Genomic DNA, 20,744 nt, shown 5'->3' on the forward strand with positions numbered 1-20,744 from the left:
AGGTTAGAGAGGCAGGCACAGACCAGAGCTTGTCAGCCTTTGTAGGCACAGTGAGAAGTTTGCCTTTAACTCCAAGGCAATAGAAGCCATTGCAGGACACTCTAAAGGAAATGTTTATTGACCTCCAACCTATATTGCAATGATGCATGAAAAATGAACAATATCTGCACATCAAAGAAGCAGTGCATTCAGAGGAATATCAGTGGTCTGCCCTGTGCTTTATTTTCCAAATGTTCTACAGAAGAGAAGACCCAGTTGGAAAGACATGATTAACAAAAAGAAGCATTTGGAATACACTTGAAATGTCATTGTTGCACTCTTCAAACAATAATATCATGTAAAATTTATATAGTGTCTCATATTTCCATTATATTTGTCAATAATTTTATTAAATTTATTCACTTGAGATGCATAAATTCAGTGTAAGGGAAGATAAATAATAGAGAAGGAATATATCAATAAATTGGAAGAGTCATGAAAAATGCAGATACCATCTATGCAGTGAGTGACTATTTTAGCATTAAACATCCTCTAGTTCCAGTACTAGGTGCTGGGATATAAAATGGTAGATTTGACAGCCACAGTCCCTGCTTTCATGGAACTTTGTGGGGAAGCCTGGAGGACTGATTGTCTCCAGCTTCCTGTGAATATCTTGATCGATGAAGAAAGACCCTCTCCATCTCCCTCAAGATACTTTATCTTCACCTGCAGGAAGCATTGCAAAAAAACATTGATTTTTCTTAGGATCTGAATTGCCATCTTCCAAAAGTGTTAATACAAGTATTCAAGTCTATTATAATTATTATGCATTTTTTGGTGCATTTTATCTGTACATAATAGTGGGATCACCCTTTTGTAAGATAGACACTTGCTGTCTATATACAGAAGCATTTGAGGTTGTGTTCAGAACAGAAAGTGATGATAATATTTAAAGAAGGACTGATCGGGCTGAAGATTGTGAAGATTGTGCCTCTAGTTGCCAATATTTCTGAGTTGGTGATTCCTAATTATGGTTTTATGAGTGTCCCAAGGGTATCCACAAGAATTTCATTTGACTGTCAAAAATTTTACTGTGAAATTTAAGCAAGCTATATAATGTACATGAAAGAGTCAACAAGGGGAAGAGTGTGGTAAAATAAAATGATTAGTTATAGGAAGTACAAGTAGCCAAGAATATTTGGGACTCCCTGAGGGTGAGACTGGTTTGCACATAGTTTTGGGGATTTGTGGCATACCCATTTTCATCAAATCTAATTTATTTATTTACTCCCCAGTTTTAAAAAAATTCAGATTTGAGGTTCAAATCCCAATTTGAATTGCACACATAAATGTTGTGCATAAAGAAATCCCACATAATGCCACTAGAAATAAAAACACAAAGACTAAAACAGGCAATTCCATTGGAGATGGGAGCAAAGTGCCTGTGGGTCAAGTTTCATGATTATGTTTACCCATTGTGTAGAACAAAGATGAAAGCATACTGAGTTAAGAGACTTGATTCTAGTTTGACATAATCAAAATGCAGGAGAGAGTGTAAAGTGCAATGCAAGAGAGAACGAAGAGGAATATGTGGGAAAGCAGAAAATATTATAATAGAAAATCTGGTTCTTTTTGTTCTCACAAACCCTGTTCTCAAGGTATCATTCTTTTATTACTTCCCCCCTCCCCATGTCCTAGATGTCCAGCGAAAATTCCAAATTTTTCTTTTCTTTTCTTTCCTGAGCACCCTCAACTAAAAAATAAGACAATTCAAGTCACTGGGAATTTAGATGAAGGCAATAAAGGACAATTTACTTTTCCTTATGAATATGTGGTGGAAATCATCAATTTAATTTCATTGCTAATTAGTTTTACTTTACATCAATTTTACATGTATTTTTGAGGATTCATATTATCATTATTTATGTTACTACCCCTTCATATGTTTTTGGAATCCCAGACCAAAGTGCATAAGAGGATGTGATGAGGAAGATATAAACAAAATGTGGAGATAAAATAAAAATGAACCACATTAATTTTTTTCTTTTCTCTTCTGTTAACTCTACTGTGAAGTTCATTATCCCATTTTATAAACTACTTTGTGATTGGGTTTTTAAAGTCAACAGTTATTATCTCAAATATGTTGAGTCAGTGTTTATCATTCCATAGAAGATATCAGAATAATCCCTATTTCTTTTCAAGTGTTTAAGACACTTAAGGAGTTAAGAAAGGGAAATAGACATTAAAATAAGCTATTTAACAAAATTCAGCATGGATTGCAAAACAAACTCAGTAAGGAAAGCAGTCTACTCTCATTCTACTTGACCTTGATAAAAATATTACTAAGCCATGGTCTTTATTTTGTATTTAGAAATATGGGTTTCCACCCAGTAGGGACCACACTGGAGGGGAAGGGCCAAAAGCCACAGAGAGAAAACATTTTGGTTCAACTTTGTGCTTGGTGAGCTGTTTTCCCTCATAAAATTTACAAATTAAGGGACCTATTTCTACATACTATCACAGTCCCCATGGTTAGTGGTAACCAAATATATCTGTCTTCGATTTGAGAAATGCTTTTCTATTGCTTATTTTATGAAACAAACACATTAACCATCATCTCCTGAACTTAAAAAAGAGAAAATTTCCCACAGGCTAAAGCTTTCTGTATTGATTCTAGTTTCCTTGTTTATTGAAGATTTCATAGACACCATGTAAAAAATCAACTTCTCTCTTTTGTTGATGGCCAGGTGGGAAATTCCTACTGTTAAGTTCAAGTCTAATTATAGTGGAAATGACTCTGGGAGGAATGGAGTTTCTAACTGTGGTTGTGGAGAAATCATAAATGCAGAAACTGAGTGAAGGCAAGAGAGGAAAGTTCATACAGGTTCCTTTCTACTGGAGGTTCCTGAGATAACATTGGGTGGCTTAAGGACAGGGGCCTAAATAATATTGAATCACATGTTAGTATCCTTTCAGTTCTTTTTACTGCTTCTGTTAACATTAAGAAGAAAGGTTGTATCTGGTGCCAGTTTTTACACCTCTTTACTACTTGCTTAGTTTCCTTCATATCAAAGAGTGAGGTCCTGGGGCAGAATGCAGAACAAATGAGAATTTCAGAAGAATATTTGGTTTTGATGCATGTTTAGAGTACATAAAAGTGATTTTCCATAAGATAACCAAAGTTTTTAAAGAATAAATTTGTTTAGATAAAAACCTGATTAACTTATTTTGTAACAAAGGTGATTCATGAAATGACAAATATTGTGAAATGATTGAATTTGGAACGCAAGGTTCGAGTTCTCCAAATAGAGATTAAATCACCTTCTTCAGACTTTAGTCTTTTTCATTCTTCCATTTCTTTCTCTCTTTCGTCTTCCTTTCTGCATTCTCTTTCAACAGATTGTACTGTTTGTGTACAATGTGCCTGACATTTTGTTAGGCACTGTGAACCCAGAAATATGAAGACTAATACATCATCATTTTCCCATTCAATCTGTTCAGTCTCATTGGATAGACAGATATGCAAACTATTATTATGCAGTGAGAAATGTGATGTGTATGCAAGGTATAATGTAGCACAGAGGAGGGACAACCATGAGGGAAACAAGGGGAGATATCAGGTTTCGACCTTGGGAATCAGTTCTATGATATGCAGGCCAAGTTCATAAATATACACTGATTTATTCAGCAAACCTTCATAAAGCCAGAGACTGTGCTAGGTACTAGAGATTTAGACATGAAAAAGATATAATTGAAGCATTAATAAGCTACTATTTGGGCTAGGAATGTAGCTCAGTGGCAGAGTGCTTGCCTAGCATGCACCAAGCCCTGGGTTCAATGCCCAGTACCAAAACAAAACAACAACAAAAGAAGCTGCTATTCAAAGGGGGTACAGACAAGGAAAGAAGTGGTTATGCAGGTCTACATCCTTTATTTGATAGCCTCAAATGTAGATGTGTTCACAAATCTAAATTGTGAGAAAAGTAATATGGTGTACCAATTGTATATCACATAACACCCATAAGGGATCTGGGGCGTTTATACGTATCTTTTTCACTTAGTGTGACTATTCATATGCTTTAAAGCACTAAATGAAAAAGATCTACACGTGGCTTCAAATCAATTTGATTTAAGTTTTTGTAGTTTCAAGAAATTTTCCGGATTGCAGATAAGTGTTTCAAAACAGCCTTTAAAATAACTGGAGGCACACTGTAGGGTGTCTTGGAAGAATAAAGGGCAATGAACTGCACTTTAACAGAAAAAGAGTCAGGAAGGGCTTCCTTGGTGATATGTTTTCGGAATGGAGTCTTGATGGGTGAGTAGGCGATAAACTGAGGAGATTGAGAGGCAGAGGACTTCTGGAGGGGAAGAGGGTTTTTCTAGAAAGGGGAATAGCCCGCAGAAAGACAATGGCCTTGATGTTTGGGGGAGGATTACAAGTGATTCAGTATGCCTGTTTGTGCAGAGGGCTTGAGACATACCGAGAAGGGACAGAGATAGAAATGCTGATGCAGAGCAACTGAGATCTGGTGGAAGAAGTAGACAGGGACTCACACTAATCTTTGTGCTAAAGTATAAAGACAGGTACTATAAAATTTTAATAGCAGGTAGCCATATGAATAGTTAAAAATGTTAGGAAAATCACAACATTGGAATGTGGACCTAATGTAGTTCTGAAGGTATTGTAGTTGTCTAGGTGACAGATGATGATAAAATGCAAATTGCCATGATTTGGTACAAAGTAATTGCTCAAAAAAATCACAGTAATTAGAGGGTTAAAGACCAGGAAATAGTGAGGATGGATAAAGAAGGGATTTTTTTTTTTCATTGCTGGGAATTGAACCCAAGAGGGTATATTTTATAAAATTATTTAGGACTTTGTATCTGATTAGACTGAGAGGCAGGGGGCAGAGTTTCCTCTCTTGGTTTCAAAGTGTGTATTGCTTGGTGGTACCACAAACAGACTGGGGAACATTGACAGAATGCATGATTCTGTTGTCCTAGGGGCTAGAAAAAGAGAAATTATGTGTTCCATTTTAGATGAGATGAAATACAGGTTTGGGGAATCAGGGAATTTGTTTTTTGTTGGATCCGAGAGTTGTCATTTGATAGTCAAAGGCTTAATGTGAATGAAATCACAGGGAGACTGGACTAGAAGTGAAGCGTACAGAAGACTGAGGTCAAAATCCAAGGAGATGCTTGAGTAGAAAGCAATGGTCAGTTTTTAACCAGCTGAGAAAAGGTCTGGAAAAGTCCTTGATGGATATGGCAAAAGAGGTCAATCATGACTGAAAAGAACAGTTTCAGTAACTAAGGAAGGGCAGAGCCCTGCTGTCAAAGGAGTATGTGAGAAAATAGGGACAGCAGTGTTTCCACTGTCCTTTAAAATTACTTGGCTATGCCAGGCTTGGTGGCACATGCCTGTAATCTCAGCAACTTGGGAGGCTGAGACAGGAGGGTTACACATTCAAAGCCAGCCTCAGCAACTTAGTGAGGCCCTAAGCAAGTTACCAAGATCCTGTCTCAAAATTTGATATGTATATATATAAAAGAAAAAAAAAAAAAAAAGGTCTGGGAACATGACTCCATGGGAGGCACCCCTGAGTTCAACTCCTGGTACCAAAAAATAAAATAAAATATAAGTACTTGGCTGTGAAGATAGGAACAGAGAGAAGGTCAACATCAGAGGCAAGCATAGACTGTATGGGAAGGTTTTTGGTTTACTTTTAGTTTTAAAGGCAGGCAAGCTGCTGCCAGATGCCCAGTCACTTCTTGTAGTCAGCTTTTCCAGTGGTGTTGCAGCCTGCCTCTGGAGGAGGGGACATGTCTGTGATGCTCCTAAACACAAGTATTTCTCGGAAATAGATGGCCAGATAAGCAGACTGGTCTGGAATAGCTCTGCAGGAAAGCACCTTTTTCTGGGCTGTCTCCCAGGTGCTGCTGGTTGAGCTAACTTCCTGTAGGCTTTTACACCTTCCTCTCTCTATTGTTTACCTTATTGACTGCTTGCTTCTTGTTTCAGATTGGCTCTTGTGGCTGTATTGGTGCCAGAGCTGACCTGTAAAATATCTGTGAGTGCAGGATTTACCAGGATAGCTATCCCCAAGCTATCCCCATCTGCTTCTGGTGGCTAATATTATCTGCTTCACACGTTCAATTTAGATCAACCAATTTCTTTGGAATCCTGAGGGGAAAAAGCACAGTGGGAACTTTAAAGCAGGGTGCTTGCCCCCAAGGATCTTAAAATCCAAGGCATGTGACAGCCTTGTCAATAATGATATTAGTGGTATTTAAACTTTTAGGAAGATACAGATGCTCTTGAAAAGTTGATGAAAACTGTGTACCTTCTTCACAATGAAACAATATACAGAATTTAACATAAATTTCAGGGAATTTGTGAACTTGCTAAATTCTGAAGTGGTTTCTAAAACACAAGACTGCCTAGCTGGATACCCTGGCATACACTATAATCCTGCTACTCTGAAAGATGAGGCAGGAAGATTGCAGGTTTGAGGTCAGCCTCAGTAACTTATTAAGACTTTGCCTCAAAATAAGATAAGATAAGATAAAATAAAATAAAATGAGACGGGATGTAGCTTAGGGTGGAGTACCCTTGGGTTCAATCCACAGTATGGGGTTGCGGGGCAGGGTCCTTACGGTGCTATGAGTGTGTGGTCTTTGCTAAACTAAAGTTTCTGAATTTCCGATTGTGCTGGTGTCTTACAAGGGCTTTGTGAAGACTAAATGGGATAACACCAATAAGATGCTTAGCACAGGGTCAGACACAGATCTAATGCCCTGTAAATGTTATTTCAGCTTTATTTGTGTTTTGGAGAAAATGAGGTAGGTGTTAAATGTCCCAGCAAACTCACTGCAATGTTCTCTGGTTAGGGAGTGTTTCTGGCCCTTCGTTGTCTCTTGTTGGCAAAAATGTTGTTTCCCACACTTCATTCATTCTCAACTTACCTTTAGAATTTTTCTTTTATCCTAGTCCCACCTGAACTACTACTCTCCTTAAATATTTTTTCCATTTACATATTCTCGTTTAAAATAGAAACTTTGAATCCCTACCACAAATAGAAAACCACTTTCACTTGCCATAAATAGAAAGTAACAGTAACAATAAAAAAGGAAACTAAATAATGAAAACGAAACAATATTACAAATTATAGATTCCCAAGTGCTTGCCTGGGGCCTGCTCTCTGTGTGATTGAAAAGGGAATTTAGCTACTATTTTAGCGGAAACTTTCTCCTTCTATTAGAACTGAAACGGAAAAGGGAATAAATATTTCACTGTCATTTACTGCCCTAGCCCTACTGGGTGCAACAATTAAATGCATCTCCCCTGACTGCAGGGCAGCGAGAGGTCCTTCTCCTTTGGGGAGACACTGTGTGAAAATAAGTAAGTAACTTCCTCCTCGGGACCCAACCTGCAGAATTGTAAGTTCCGTGGAGACAGTGGCCGGATGTTCAACTGTCCCGCCAGCCTTGTGGAGGACAAGAGTGCTGCAAACCCTTGTCATCTGAGCTCCTAGAAACAAGGACACTCAGATCCTGCTCCCTATTTCCTTGCTGGCTGAGGCTCAGTGCCTACCTCAAACCCCCGACAGCTCCAGAGTTTTATTTCTTGATCGGAGACGTAGCTGGAACAATCTGAATACTGCAAACCCTCGGTGGGAGGCTGTGGACATCGTTTCAAAGGTGTCTGCCTGGCAAAAATTGCTCCTACACAGATTGCACTATGTAGATTAATAAAAAAGCAAAAGCAAAAATGCTGAACGATTTTACTGTCTCAAGCTCTAATAAAGATCAATTAATCAGAATATTATTTTATTACTATAATAGGGATGGCTAATGGAATTAAATCCATCAGCGCTGAGGAGAAGAAAAGGGTCTCCCTCGCTCTGTTCCTGGAGCTACCTCCTCAGCCCCTAGTCCACAGAAGGCCACTCACCCCTCAGTCTGTCCACTCCGCCCCTCCTCTGCACAGACCCCCGGGTTGGCGGACTGGGCATGCTCGCCAGCGGGGGCAGCCAGGGGAGTCAGCTGGAGCTCAGCGCTGGGCCGCCCAGTCCGCCGCGCCTCTACCTGAGCGGGGTCCGCCCCCAGCGCACCGGCCGCGCGGGCACCTGGCGGGCGCCGCGGACACAGCAGGGGGAGGAGACGCCGCGCCGGCCGGGCGTCGCGGAACCGTGCTTGGCGTTCCTAAGCCAAAGCTGAACTTTTCCCCAAGAAGTCCCACATTTAGGGGCAGGAGGAGCGGGACGGGGCGGAGAGCGGAGTTTCTGGAAGGAGCGGCAGCAGCAGCAGCAGCTGCACAACATGGCCTCCTCCACCTCCTCCTCCCTCGCTGGCGCGGAGAGCACCCCTCCTGCGCAGGTGAGCGCCGCGCCGCCCCCCTACTTGTGGCTTCCTTCCCCTCCCGGGAGCGGGGACTCGGGCAGACGTGTGACCTCGGGGTGGGGGATCCCGGGATCCCTGGGGACACGCGGTGCTACCTGGAGCGGTGCCCTCTTGGGGGTGCCGGGCGGACCCGCGAAGGCAGCGGAGGGGGACCCGATTCCTGCCGATCAAGGGGTTCTGTCTGCGCCCGACAGCACTGAACTGAAGTTTTGGTCTCCTGTCGTGAGCTCGTAATCTGCCCCATAACCTGAGCATCCTGAGGAAGCAGAGAGGGAACTTGGGGCTTCTGATTTAAAACATTTGTTTAGAAAAAGAAAAGTGTAGCTCAAGGCTCAGGGCGGCCTCAGCTCTTGTCTCTCGTCTTTGGGCTTCTGTTCTTGGCTCTCCTCTCCAACTCCGTGCCAGGCTGAACGCTTCCTAAGGACATAACCCAAGTAGGGTGCACATTGGGCTGGGAGTAAATCACCTGGTTCTGAAAACTGCCTACAGAATTAGGCTTTTTTTTTCTTTCTTCTTTTTCTTTTTTTAGAGGGGAGTTGAGACACTATTTAATCCAGTGTGAATTAAATATATATATATATATATATATGTGTGTGTGTGTACACACACACACACACACACACACACACACACTATAAAGATAGGAACGTAAACATGCAGAGTAGTGCAAATATAGTGGCAATGTTAACGGGTGACTTGTGGTAGGTTTGCCTTTGTATCTCTAAAGGAACCCTCTGAAGGCATGCAAGTACAACACACCAAATAAAAACCGGGTGTTTGATGAGCAAAACCGCAACTTGAAGATATGACTTTTCCCTCCCACCCCACCTTTAAACCCAGATTGCCACCTTTAAAACCGGAGACATTTAATAGCAATTTTGGAACTGGCATTGTGTGCATAATATCAGATAATTGGTTTAAAACCCTCGCTTATGTTTGCTTATGTGCAGAATGCCTATGGAAGAGTACCCAAGAAACAATAGTCGTCTCTGGGTTTTGGAGATCTGGCTGGAAGGAGAAGAGGAGGGGGTTTTATCCTTCACATACCTTTTGAAACTTTTTTTTTTTTTAATCCGTGTGTATGCATGATCTATTTTAGGGGAAAGGTAAAACTACATTTTAAAAAAATGCTTTTTTGAGTAGCCTTAAAAACAATAGTTTACCTGGTTTCATATCTTCTAGACCATAGCATCTTTCCTTTAGTTGCCATCTCTAAAAACCTCCAAGGAATCAAAAAGTCTTCAAAAGAAGACTTAAGTTTTGACAAAGCCAGTTCATGGCCTTAATTGCTACTTGATCCTGAGTTTTAATGCTACTTGTTTGAGAACAAGTGTTTCTTATTTCAGAAGAGGTCACTTCCTCTTAGAAGCATAGTGGAGTCATCAAGGATTATACCAAATCTTATTCCAGGAGAGTAGGCCAGAGCAGGTAGACTTTTTAGTAGGAAGACTGAAGGAGACAGTCTCAGGGTGGACATAAGATTGTTGCTTTAGCAATTCAGACCTCCTTGTAATCTGCTGACCTGGTCTCAAAGAAAAAAAAAATGTTTTCTATATTGAAAGTGAATGTAAAGTTGAAGCCACAGTTCTGAAACAAAAACTAACTGAAACAAAGCAGTTGGTTGAATCTTTCTAACCCAGTCTCTAATATCTAAAGGGCCAATTTCTCCTCATTCGCAAATCAGTGGAGAATGAATAAGTGAGTTGTGGATCTGGACTGTAGTTGGGCTGTTATTGATGATGTTTCTTATTGTTCTTTTGTTAAGGCATACACAAATATCTGTTTCATAATCTGCATAGTGATTTGCTAGGCTGGTAGCAGAGAATGTGGTTCAGTGTCCTTCAAGCAAACATCAAGACCAGCGATGTGTTTCGGAGTCCAAGGAAACACTGTATACTGAATCTGTTTGCATTTTTGTGGTGGCAGTTTGTTAGTACTGTGATTTTCCTTTTTACTGTACTTAATTTTTTTTTTCCTTTTCCAGTGCTAATGAGTTTATAAAGCAAGCAAATATACCTGAATCTAGAGTATTATTTCAACAATTGAAAGGATGTTGTTCTGGACTCACTATAGTTTTTCCCAGGTTGATCATCTACAGTTAGTTTCTTTGTTATTTGAAGGCACCAGTTGCTTTTTATGTACAAAGTGCTTGTATATTTTTGTAGAATCTGTTGCTGCAATTATATATAATCCAAATTGGAGATTATATGAAATTCTAGTCTGTGTAAGGGGCACTTCTACCTTTTTAAATAAAGTACAAGTACCTGAAATTGATGAAAAAAACTGTCTGACAATTGTACATGAGAATGATTGTGAATTAGAACAATTAATCAAATTTACTTGGATGGTTAGCATCAAACTCACATTCAAGTTTACTCTTTTGGAAAATTAAAGCTATTAATTAATCAGTCGGATGTAGACTGCCCTGTATGTATTGACTGGGCTGGTCACATAACTAGTCTTGAATCTGCAAATGTGATTGCCAGTGAGATACTAGGTTAATGCAAAGATATGTGCAACTACAGGACCATTTCATTGCAATTTCTTATTTTTATTCAACATCAACAAGTGAAAATATCTTTAAAAATTTAAATTGTCTTTTGTTCATGATAAAGTTTTTAAAATTGTGATATTGCCTACTTTCTATTAGATTTTATTTTATTTTATTTATTTTTTTAATATAGAAGCCCAACTGACTGGACTTTTAAAAATGTGGTAACATTTTCAAAATCCACAGTCATGGTTGAAGTAAACCCCAGACACTTGTATTTAGTGTTTTAGTCAGGTGTTTTTGCTGCTGTGACTCGAAGACCTGACAAGAACAATTAGAGGAGGGAAAGTTGTTTTGGGGCTCATGTTTTCAGAAGTCCTATTTTGTAGATCGCCAACTCCATTCTTTGGGGCTTGAAGTGAGGCAGAACATAATGGCAGAAGAGTGGGGTGGAGAAAAGTGGCTCAGAATATCACACCAGGAAGCAGAAAGAGACTTCTCTTCTCACCAAGGACAAAATAAGTACCCCAGAGGCATGCCCCCAATGACCTGCCTCTTCTAGCCAGAACTTACCTGCATACCACTTGGTAAATCCCTATCAAGGGATTAATGCACCAAAGTATTAATGCACTGTTTTAGGTTGAGACTGTCATAGTGCAATCATTTCATCTCTAAACTTTCTTGCATTATCTCACACATGAACTTTTGGGGGATACCTCACATCTAAACCATAACAGTCAGCATGTTAAAAAGTGAGCAAACTATATCTTTGAATGGATTTGACAATTGAAAAGGACAGATTTTTCCAGGAATTAATTAGGATCCTGTTTGACTACGGGAGTGAGATCAAGGACACCAAAACAGAACCAACTTTTTGATGTTTTAAGGGACTTACCCTTGAATTTCCTTTCTTGAGAAGGGACTGTATGGATTAATTGCTAGGCATCTTATCATGGGCAAAAGGAAAGTACTCACATGAAAATTACATGTTTTTACGTCTGAAAGTTACACCTTTTTAGGTCTGAGTATAGTTTTTTTTTTCCCTAGAATAAACTGTCTCCAGTATTTGATGATACATATTTATAACTGGAGATTAAATGGTCTATTGTTTGTACTTAGAGCTTTAAAATATAAATTATTTTGGAACTTAATTGATCAGATACCTTACTGCTATTATCAGATGATATAAAGGGAGGGGAATAGTGAAAAATTGGCCATAACATACATTTTGGGCCTGGCATCTGAGGGAGAAAGAGGCAGAACCATATTAATTCGAGTGCCATTGTAGAATAAAGAATTGTTTGTTGCTGAAAAAAGGCAGTTTCCCAAAGTGTTTTAAAGATAGTTAGGATGACTCATTAGTAGCTATTTTGCCCCTTTAGCATCTAGCTACATTTCTGTATTATACTGCTTCTCATGAGAATGCTGAGATTTGATGCTAAGGTTCCTGTTTGACCATAGAAATGAGATCAAGGGCTATCCAAGTACAGGGCTTCTCCTTCCCTTTCCCCCCATGTGGTTTATGTGGAATCTGGCAAAAAGAAGTTATGTGAGTGTAACTTTGCTCTAGCATAAGCAAGAGCTTATGCTCTTGTTAAGCATAGGGCATGATGTGCCCTAGGTCCCTAACTGATATTTGTTAAATGAAGAATTGAATAAATGATGAGGACCTGATATTCAGATTTAGGAGCAACACTAAGGATTTAAAAAACATATATGGTTTTCAGATCCTAATCAGAAAAGATACTTTCAGGAGCCAAATGAGTCTTGATTCTTCCTCTCAAAAAGTTCATAATCCAATTGAAATATAGAAGCCATACATCTTGAAAACATAACTACATTTCCTGGTAAGAAACAGCCAGGATTTCTTATGCCTCTCATGGCGGCTGCTGTATACTTTACAATACCTATGGAGTGTTATTACCCCATCTCATTTTATATATAAAGAAATTGAGCTGCAGGAAGATTATGCAAGTGGTAATTTGGTAAGCACTGAAACTGGATTGAATTCTTTGCTTGAGTAATGGAGAGAGAAATGATGATGAAATCAGGAGTCAAGGACTGGGGTTCTCATTCTCCAACTAAATAGTACTGTAACCTCAGAATCTTTTCTTTTCTTGGGTTCCACCTGGAACAATTAATAATTTTAAAACATTTTAACTGCTAAGAGGGTACAGATAATTAGTAATGAAGTGATATATTTCTTTGTTTTCTAAGAAACATGTTTTTTTCTCATTGGCATTCCTGATGTTAGTAAAATTTTTCTAATATTGGAAAGTTTTAACTTTTTTTTTTATTACTCCCTCCCTAATATTAAAGCAATTGAGCTTTTTACCGTTGATGATATCTTAGAGCACAAGAAATTTGTTCATTCCAAGGGTAAATGGAAAGAGGACATCTCAGTGAGTTTGGGCTGATAATTGAACACTTACTGAAAAAAGAGAATTTAAATGGGAGTTGAAAGAACGGGGACATTTCACATAGTCTGTAGGGAGTAGTTGGGGTAATTCCTTGGCCTCTGTCAGTCCCTGAGGCTGTCTGGGTTCCTTCCTTCCTTCCCATTCAAAATTTGAGGTATTATCGGCTTATACTTGTAAAAGCCTCTTTAAAAAAATAAGTAAAGGCCAGATTTGTGACATTTTCCCATTTCTGTGGTGTAAATACTTCCACCGTGACTGATTTCAAGCTACCAACAGGAAGTGAACATGGAGTTGGGAAGGAAAGCACAGAAATGGCAAGGACAACACTTACTTATGGTAATGCACTGATATTTTGTTGTTGTTGTTGTTGAATTAATAATTCATTTATTCAAATTGCATTTGGCACTTACTTGGTATCAGGCACACATGGAGAGGCACAGATACCTAAGTAGTTATTCCTCTTCAAAATATCATGGTTTCATGGACTGTTTGAATGAGTTTCTTTCTTTTCTTTCTTTGTTTCTTCTTTCTTTCTTTCTTTCTTTCTTTTTTTTTTTTCCTTCTTCTTCTCCTCCTCTTCTTGCTACTACTACTTTTTTTTTTTTTAAACAGGGATTGAACCCAGGGGCACTTAATCAATGAGTCACATCCCCACCCAGCCCTTTGCCCCTTTTACTTATTTTTATTTTGAGTTAGAGTCTCACTAAGTTGGTGGTGGCTGGCTTTAAACTTGTGATCCCTTGCCTCAGCCTCCCGAGTCACTGGGATTACAGGTGTGCACCATCACACCTGGCGAATGAGTTTCTAAGTAGAGAATGGTTAATCACATTGATTTTTCTACCTAGAATAAATAAATACCACGTAGATCCTTAGATAACTTAGATATGAGAGAACCGAGGTCTGTAGCTGGATTATGCAATGTTATGATGGTGGAACATGAATTTTAAGACGGTTTCAAAGGATGTCAAATTAATTCCAATAGAGTCTCCTTTACCTTGTGTATATGAATATGTTTTAATCACCTTTATTGAGGTATAATTTATGTACTATAAAATTCACCAAATATAAGAGCACAATTTGATGAAATTTTATGACTAGTTTTTGACCAATTTTATACCCCATCACAGAGAATATTTTTACCACCCCCAAGAAGTTTGTGTTTTTCCCAGTTAATTCCTCCAGAAAACTACCATTCTGATTTTTTTCATCATAGATTAATTTTGCCTGTATGTTTTCTTTTGTTCCTGGTTTCTTTAGTGTAGTGTAATGTTTCTGATATTCATCCATGTTGTAGATACAGGTTGAGCATCCCTAATCCCAAAATCCGAAATTCAAAATACTCAAAATCCAACACCTTTTTAAATGCTGATGTGACATCACATGCATAAAATTTTACCCTTGGCCTTGTGTGGCTGGTTGTGGTCAAAATGCAGGTATGCTCCAAAAATTATATTGCATAAAATTATAAGATATGAAACAAATGAATTTTGAGTTTAGACTTGGGTCCTGTCTTAAAGATATCTCATTATGTATATGTAAATCTTTCAAAATCCAAAGTCAAAACACTTCTGGTCCCAAGCATTTCAGATAAAGGATACTCAACTTGCATTAGTAGGTCATTTGTCTTTATTGCTAAGTAGTATCTTAATGTATTAATATACTACAATTTGTTGATCTATTCATAAGACACTTGAGTTTTCAGTTTTGGTTGTGATGAATAAAGCTGCCAAAAACATTTTCATACACATCGTTTTGTTAGCATATATATTCTCTATTTGGGGGGAGTGGGGAGGGACATATAAATACCTCAGAGTGGGGTTGTGGGGAAAAAGGGGTGCATGCTTAAGAGTACAGGAAACTATTTGTGTCTTGCCTCACATCTCTTGGGAATGAATGCTTTTAGTCAGAATGGTAAGGTAGAGGAAAGACCACTGGGGGATTTGCTTTTTGGTCTTTGCTTAATCTTAGGAGTTGAAAAAATATGATTGTACCTATTGATGGAAGGTTAACGTTGTAAAACACATTGTTATAAGACTTCATAAGCTTGGAAAAGAAAGAAAACCATGAATTTTTAAAAACAATTTTATTGAGATATAATTTTATAGCATGAAATTCCCCTGTTTTGAGTGTATAACTCAATGAATTTTGTATATTGATAGATTTGTATAACCATCATCATAATCTAAATTTTAGAATATTTCTGTCACCTTGAAAGAAGTACCCATTTATAGTAAAAACAAAACCAAAGCCAAACAACGACAACAACAAAAACCCTATGGTTCTGAAGTTAGGAAGACCCATTTCACAAACTGTTTCAGTTGGAGTTTTACTTATATAGCAGTGGTGTGCCCTTTCTAAATTAAATCTCAGCTTCCACATCTTTAAAATGGAGATGAGTTATCTTCTTTACAATGTTTTTTTTAAATAAGGATTATAAATAATGTACATAGAAAACTTGGTACATAGTATTGAGTGGTAATGTTTATCATTGAATCGTATCTTCTTTGTAATTTATGTTATATTTTGTCCATCTATATAGCTCCTCCTATAGTCTGTCCTCTGTAAATATATCTTTGAACAAATCCTTTAGTGGGAAATGAGGTAGAGCAGAAAGAGGAAACATGGACTTTCATGGTATAACATTGGGTTTTCTGGTACTACCAGCTAATTGTTTTATTGGGCACATCACTTAACTATGTCTGTTTCCTTTTATGAGGAAGTAATCACATGTTTCATGTTTATTCTAAGTGTTTGATGGAATATATATAATATGTTGATATAGTAGGTGCTCAATAAAAAGAAGCTGTTATTCTATGATATCAGAAGCTACCATCTTTGAAGTAATTACTTAAAGAGGTAAAATTTATGTGAAATATTCCAGGCACAGATGAAAATGTGGTCATGTACTATGTACATATTCACTGTAGACATTTTTGTATTTTAGTACTAATGAGATGCCAGATATATAATCAATCCTTAGTAAAATTTTTGATTATATAAAGATATAGAAGAGAAAATTCTTTCTTTACTTCCCACCTTCTTTTTCACACTTCCTTAATGTTTAGGCATCCAGGAAAAAGTTTCCTTTTTCCAAACCTCACTTTTCTCCTCTCATTTTTTTGGGGGGGTAGAGTTGGGGGAGAAGGTAGGATAAGAACAACAATACCACTAACTACTTACACTTGTAAGTAACCATTTATATTTTTAAAAATACTTTCATGTTTTTCTTTAAATTTGTGTCTCATTACATCTATATCAGGTCATTGGAGTAGATTGTCTCATTTTATTGAAAAGTATAGCAAGATTCAGGGGTTGACTTGTTTATGGCCCTACGGAGTTAATAATTGGCAAAGCCAAATGAGGGAAGGAGGGAATAGATAGGAGGCCTTGCGTGTTGCAGGTGGAAGCACAGAGTGGGGTAGTTGTTTTGGCAAATTGACTAGTTATCTACTTTTGACCCAGCAGTTTTCGTTCCTGCAGTGGACATGGGAATGCGTCTCATAAGTCCCAAAAGAATGTGTCTAAGGTTGCTCACTGTGGAGGTGTTAGCCATGCAGGGAAATGGAAAGTCAACGATGGAACATTGCTGAGATCCCAGCTACAGGGGAAGCTGAGGTGGGAGGATTGCCAAGTTTAAGGCCAGCCTTGGCAACTTAGTGAGACACTGTCTCTAAAAAGTAAAAAGAGCTGGGAATGTAGTTCATTGATAGAGTGTTCCTGGGTTCAATCTCCAGAACCGCAAAAACAAAACAGAACAAAAACAACAACAAAATGCTGGAAGAGGAGAGAGAAGTGGTGGGTGCACATGAAGGAGTGTTCTGCAATACTAGAAGCAATGGATTAGTTCACAAAAGGAACATCTGTGGATCTTCAGAATATAGTGCTCAGTGAAAAAAGTAAGGGCATGAGGTATTATAAACATTAAATTTCTTACATGAGTTAAGTTTTCGCAAGCCTACCTGATATTGTGGCTCATGCCACAGCAACTCAGGAGGCTGAGGCAGGAGGATTACAGGTTCAAGGCTAGCCTCAGTAATTTAGCAAGATCTTGTTTCCGAAATAGCAAGGGCTGGGGATATAGGTCAGTGGTAGAGGACCCCTGGGTTCAATCCCCACTATTGCTAAAAACAAATAAATAAACAATTAATTAATCGATTTACAAGTCTAGCTGGACTCATTGGCATGCATTTTAGTCCCAGCTACTTGGGAGACTCGGGCAGGAGGACTGCTTGAGCCCCAAAGCACCAGGCCAGCCTGAACAACATAGACCCTATCTCAAAAACAGGAAAAAAAAAATAAATCATAAACTTACACAGTACACATTTTATATGAACATTTACATGAAGATATTCATTAAATACATTGGTATGCAGGGGGAGCCTAGTACCAGGTAGTGGGCTCTGAGGATAAAAAGGAATAGAGGAAGAATACAATAATAATGTTCCATGAACCTGGATGTTCAGCTGACTCAACTATTTGCGTGGTGAAGTTAAAAATAAAACCAGACACCACATTGTTACTTGATATAGCTTTAACACCCTATTTTGTGGTCGATTTTTTACTAGATTTAATCAAAGAGACCTTCATAGTATATGATATGGGATGGCGATTCCAAATGAAATAAAACTTAGATTGGTTTCTAATATTTCAAATGGAATTTCATATAGAGAACAGCAACTTTTTCTTTTAAAAATGCTTACAATACAGTACACATGATTTGATACAATTTAAAAATTAAGTTCCATCTGTATGTGGTGGCCTGTGTCTGTAGCCTCAGCATCTTGGGAGGCTGAGGCAGGCAGAGCACAAAAGCCCAGGAATCTGGGGCCAGCCTTAGCAAAAGAGTGAAATCCCATGTATTAAAAAATTTATTTTAAAGTTCCTTGTTAATTTTTCATTTTGGATAATAGAGTCTGATATGCCATATAGTATTATCAGGTTTTATATAACTAGAACGTAACATACTAATTATTTATCTTTAAAATGATACTCTAACTCTCCTTATTTGGAAGGTCCTTACTATCCTATTGTATCTAAAAATAATCTGTGCATATATTATTCTTAAAGGCTCTGAACATATGAATTGAGGGATATATCACTACCTATCATAATAGTTGTTTTCTAAGTTAAAATTGAAATGTTAGATATCACTTTCTTTGGAGGTAGAGAAGAGCTTAAAATAAATCAGATTTATTATGTTGCAGTTCTGGAGGTCAGAAATTCATTGGGTTGGCAGGGCTGTGTCTCCTCTAGGGGTCTGGAGAAGACTCCATTTATCCTATCCACCTTCCAGAGGTCTCCTGTGTTTCTTGGTTCTTGGCCCCACCCCACGCTGACCTCTGTCTCTATCATCATATAGAATAGATTGTTTTTCAACTTACTTCCTCTTTCTACTCACTATTTGTGATCCTTCTGAGCTAAGTTGTAAACAAAAAAAGGTTATGATTAAATTTTGTGTGTATGGTACATTTTATGAAGTCAACTATTCTGATTTTTAAAAATATTAGTAATGGTTTAAAATTTACACTGAAATGCCCAATCTCTGAAAGTGTTTGCCATTGCTACTGTGGAGGTGTTGCTGGTATTTGTTAGGTGGGCTCTGCTGGGACAGGAAGGGCACCCAATTATTTTAATGATGGGTGTAGAAGCGAGAGTGACATTCATTACACCCTTAGTGATGCCAGTATCCACCTGTCTGTGACTAGTACACAGACTAGAGTTTCAGGTTTACCCATAAAAGGCCCAGGAAGGCCCAGCTCTTGGGTAAGATTACTGTACAATAAATTGTTGACAACAAATCAGTTTCAGTGCTGTGTTTTGTCTTTCTCAACATTTGAAATGAAATAGAAAAGAAAAGCATCACAATCTAATACAAGAAATATAAATTTAGAAGATGTGCAAATGGTAAAACTAAATGTGATTCTGAAATGCTGTGCAATTTAGTTTCCTTATCTGTAAGACTGGAATGATGATAATGCCTGCTTTATCTCAGAGTTATCAGGATTGGTTATATGAGTAAGTGATTTACTTAATTCAGATTACTTAGTGCCATATGAATATATTGGTGTGTTATTTCATGTATTTTAAAAAATATACTGCCCTCTTCAGTCTAATAGATTTAGCATTAAACTAATATAGTATCATGCCAAATATAATAAGGAATAGCAAATTATATTTGACTTTTGAAATTTTGTTGTTTCTAGCTTAGGTTTTGGCAATTTTAATTTTACTAAACATCAGGTGTATTAGGAGACTGCTTTCTTAGTCTACCAAGTCCACTGGAAACAGGTGCATAAGCAGTAATTGAAATCTGCTTGTAGTTTCATTCTTCATTTTGCAGGCTGGTTGGATTGCAGAACTGCTACTGGTTATGAAATGGTGCAGCATACATTGGTGTAGATGTTTCCTTAACTCACCAATACATATGACTAATCAGCCTGAATCTTTGAAGAGTTTGAAGAGTCCATGTATTGAATTGTTCTCTGAGTTGGAATTGACCAAATCACTTCTACAAAGTTTCCTCCTAACTAGTAGGATTTCTATCTGCTTTTAAAGATTCTCTAGGTTCTTAGGTCTAAATGTGGTGCATCAGTCAATCAAAACTAGTAAATGTTGTCTTGCCAAACCTCCCGGTGAATGAGTTTTTGGCTGCAGATTTCCCCACAAATTGTTGAAGACTCTGAAGAAATGAGTAAATACTTATACAAATATTTATATGAATTCCTAAAGAAGTAATTTTAAATATGTTAGTGAACACTGTCTGCTCAAGTTAGAAAACTCCCCTTCTCATGTAATAAGGTACAAATCCTTTCAATTCTGTCCCACAAATGCCTTTGGAATCCAATTCTTTCTTCTCTTAACTCTGAGCCGTGGCTTCAGTTCTGGACTTCATCATCTTTCACTTGGGCCGTCTGAAAAGTTGCCTAAATTGTCTCCTTGTTTCCACATTGTCTTCGAAAAGGTAGCTGATCTTCCCATTTATTTTTATAAGAAAAAGATATGATATTATTCCCATATATAAAAACCTTTTATGATTATCCATTATTAATAGGATAAAGTCCAAACGTCTTAGGGTGGCACAGACATCTTTTGGCATCTTGACAATTTGACATATTGTTTCTATTAAAACCAGGCTTTTCTTATTTTTCTAGCCTTTACCCAAATGGACTGGGCCTTTGTATTCTTCCCTGTCTTTGTACAAGTCTTCTCTCTTCTACTTTGTGCACTTCTTGTTTTTCTCCTTCTTTCTAATCTCTATCAATCCTTCAAGATCTTGTTTACACGTCTTCTCTTCTAGTCAACTCTCCTAGACTTGCACAGATGAGGACAGTCATTGTATCCTCCATGGTGCTGAAGTACTTCATGGTCATTCTGCTGTCATGTCATAGCATTTTATTGGAATGACTTTGTTACTCTGCTTTCTAGGAAAGACAAACTGGACAGTGGGCTCC

The 20,744-nt window shown here is 37.9% G+C and overlaps 1 protein-coding gene across 7 annotated transcripts in view; it reads left to right on the forward strand.

Moving 5' to 3' along the window:
* The first annotated feature begins 8,081 nt into the window (after nt 1-8,081).
* The window catches only part of ANK3 (ankyrin 3), a 621,742-nt gene continuing 609,079 nt past the window's right edge, over nt 8,082-20,744 (forward strand). For 5 of the 7 annotated variants that reach the window (XM_079136437.1, XM_079136438.1, XM_079136439.1 and 2 more), the window contains exon 1: nt 8,084-8,358. In XM_079136437.1, the coding sequence (XP_078992563.1) occupies nt 8,302-8,358 (57 nt within the window). In that variant the 5' untranslated portion in view covers nt 8,084-8,301. Of the gene's footprint in view, nt 8,359-20,744 lie in introns of all 7 variants that reach the window. The other 2 variants (XM_079136414.1, XM_079136426.1) reach the window with 2 other exon arrangements.

The sequence above is a fragment of the Sciurus vulgaris genome (genome assembly GCF_902686455.1).
Source record: "Sciurus vulgaris genome assembly, chromosome: 4".
Classification (NCBI taxonomy): domain Eukaryota; kingdom Metazoa; phylum Chordata; class Mammalia; order Rodentia; family Sciuridae; genus Sciurus; species Sciurus vulgaris.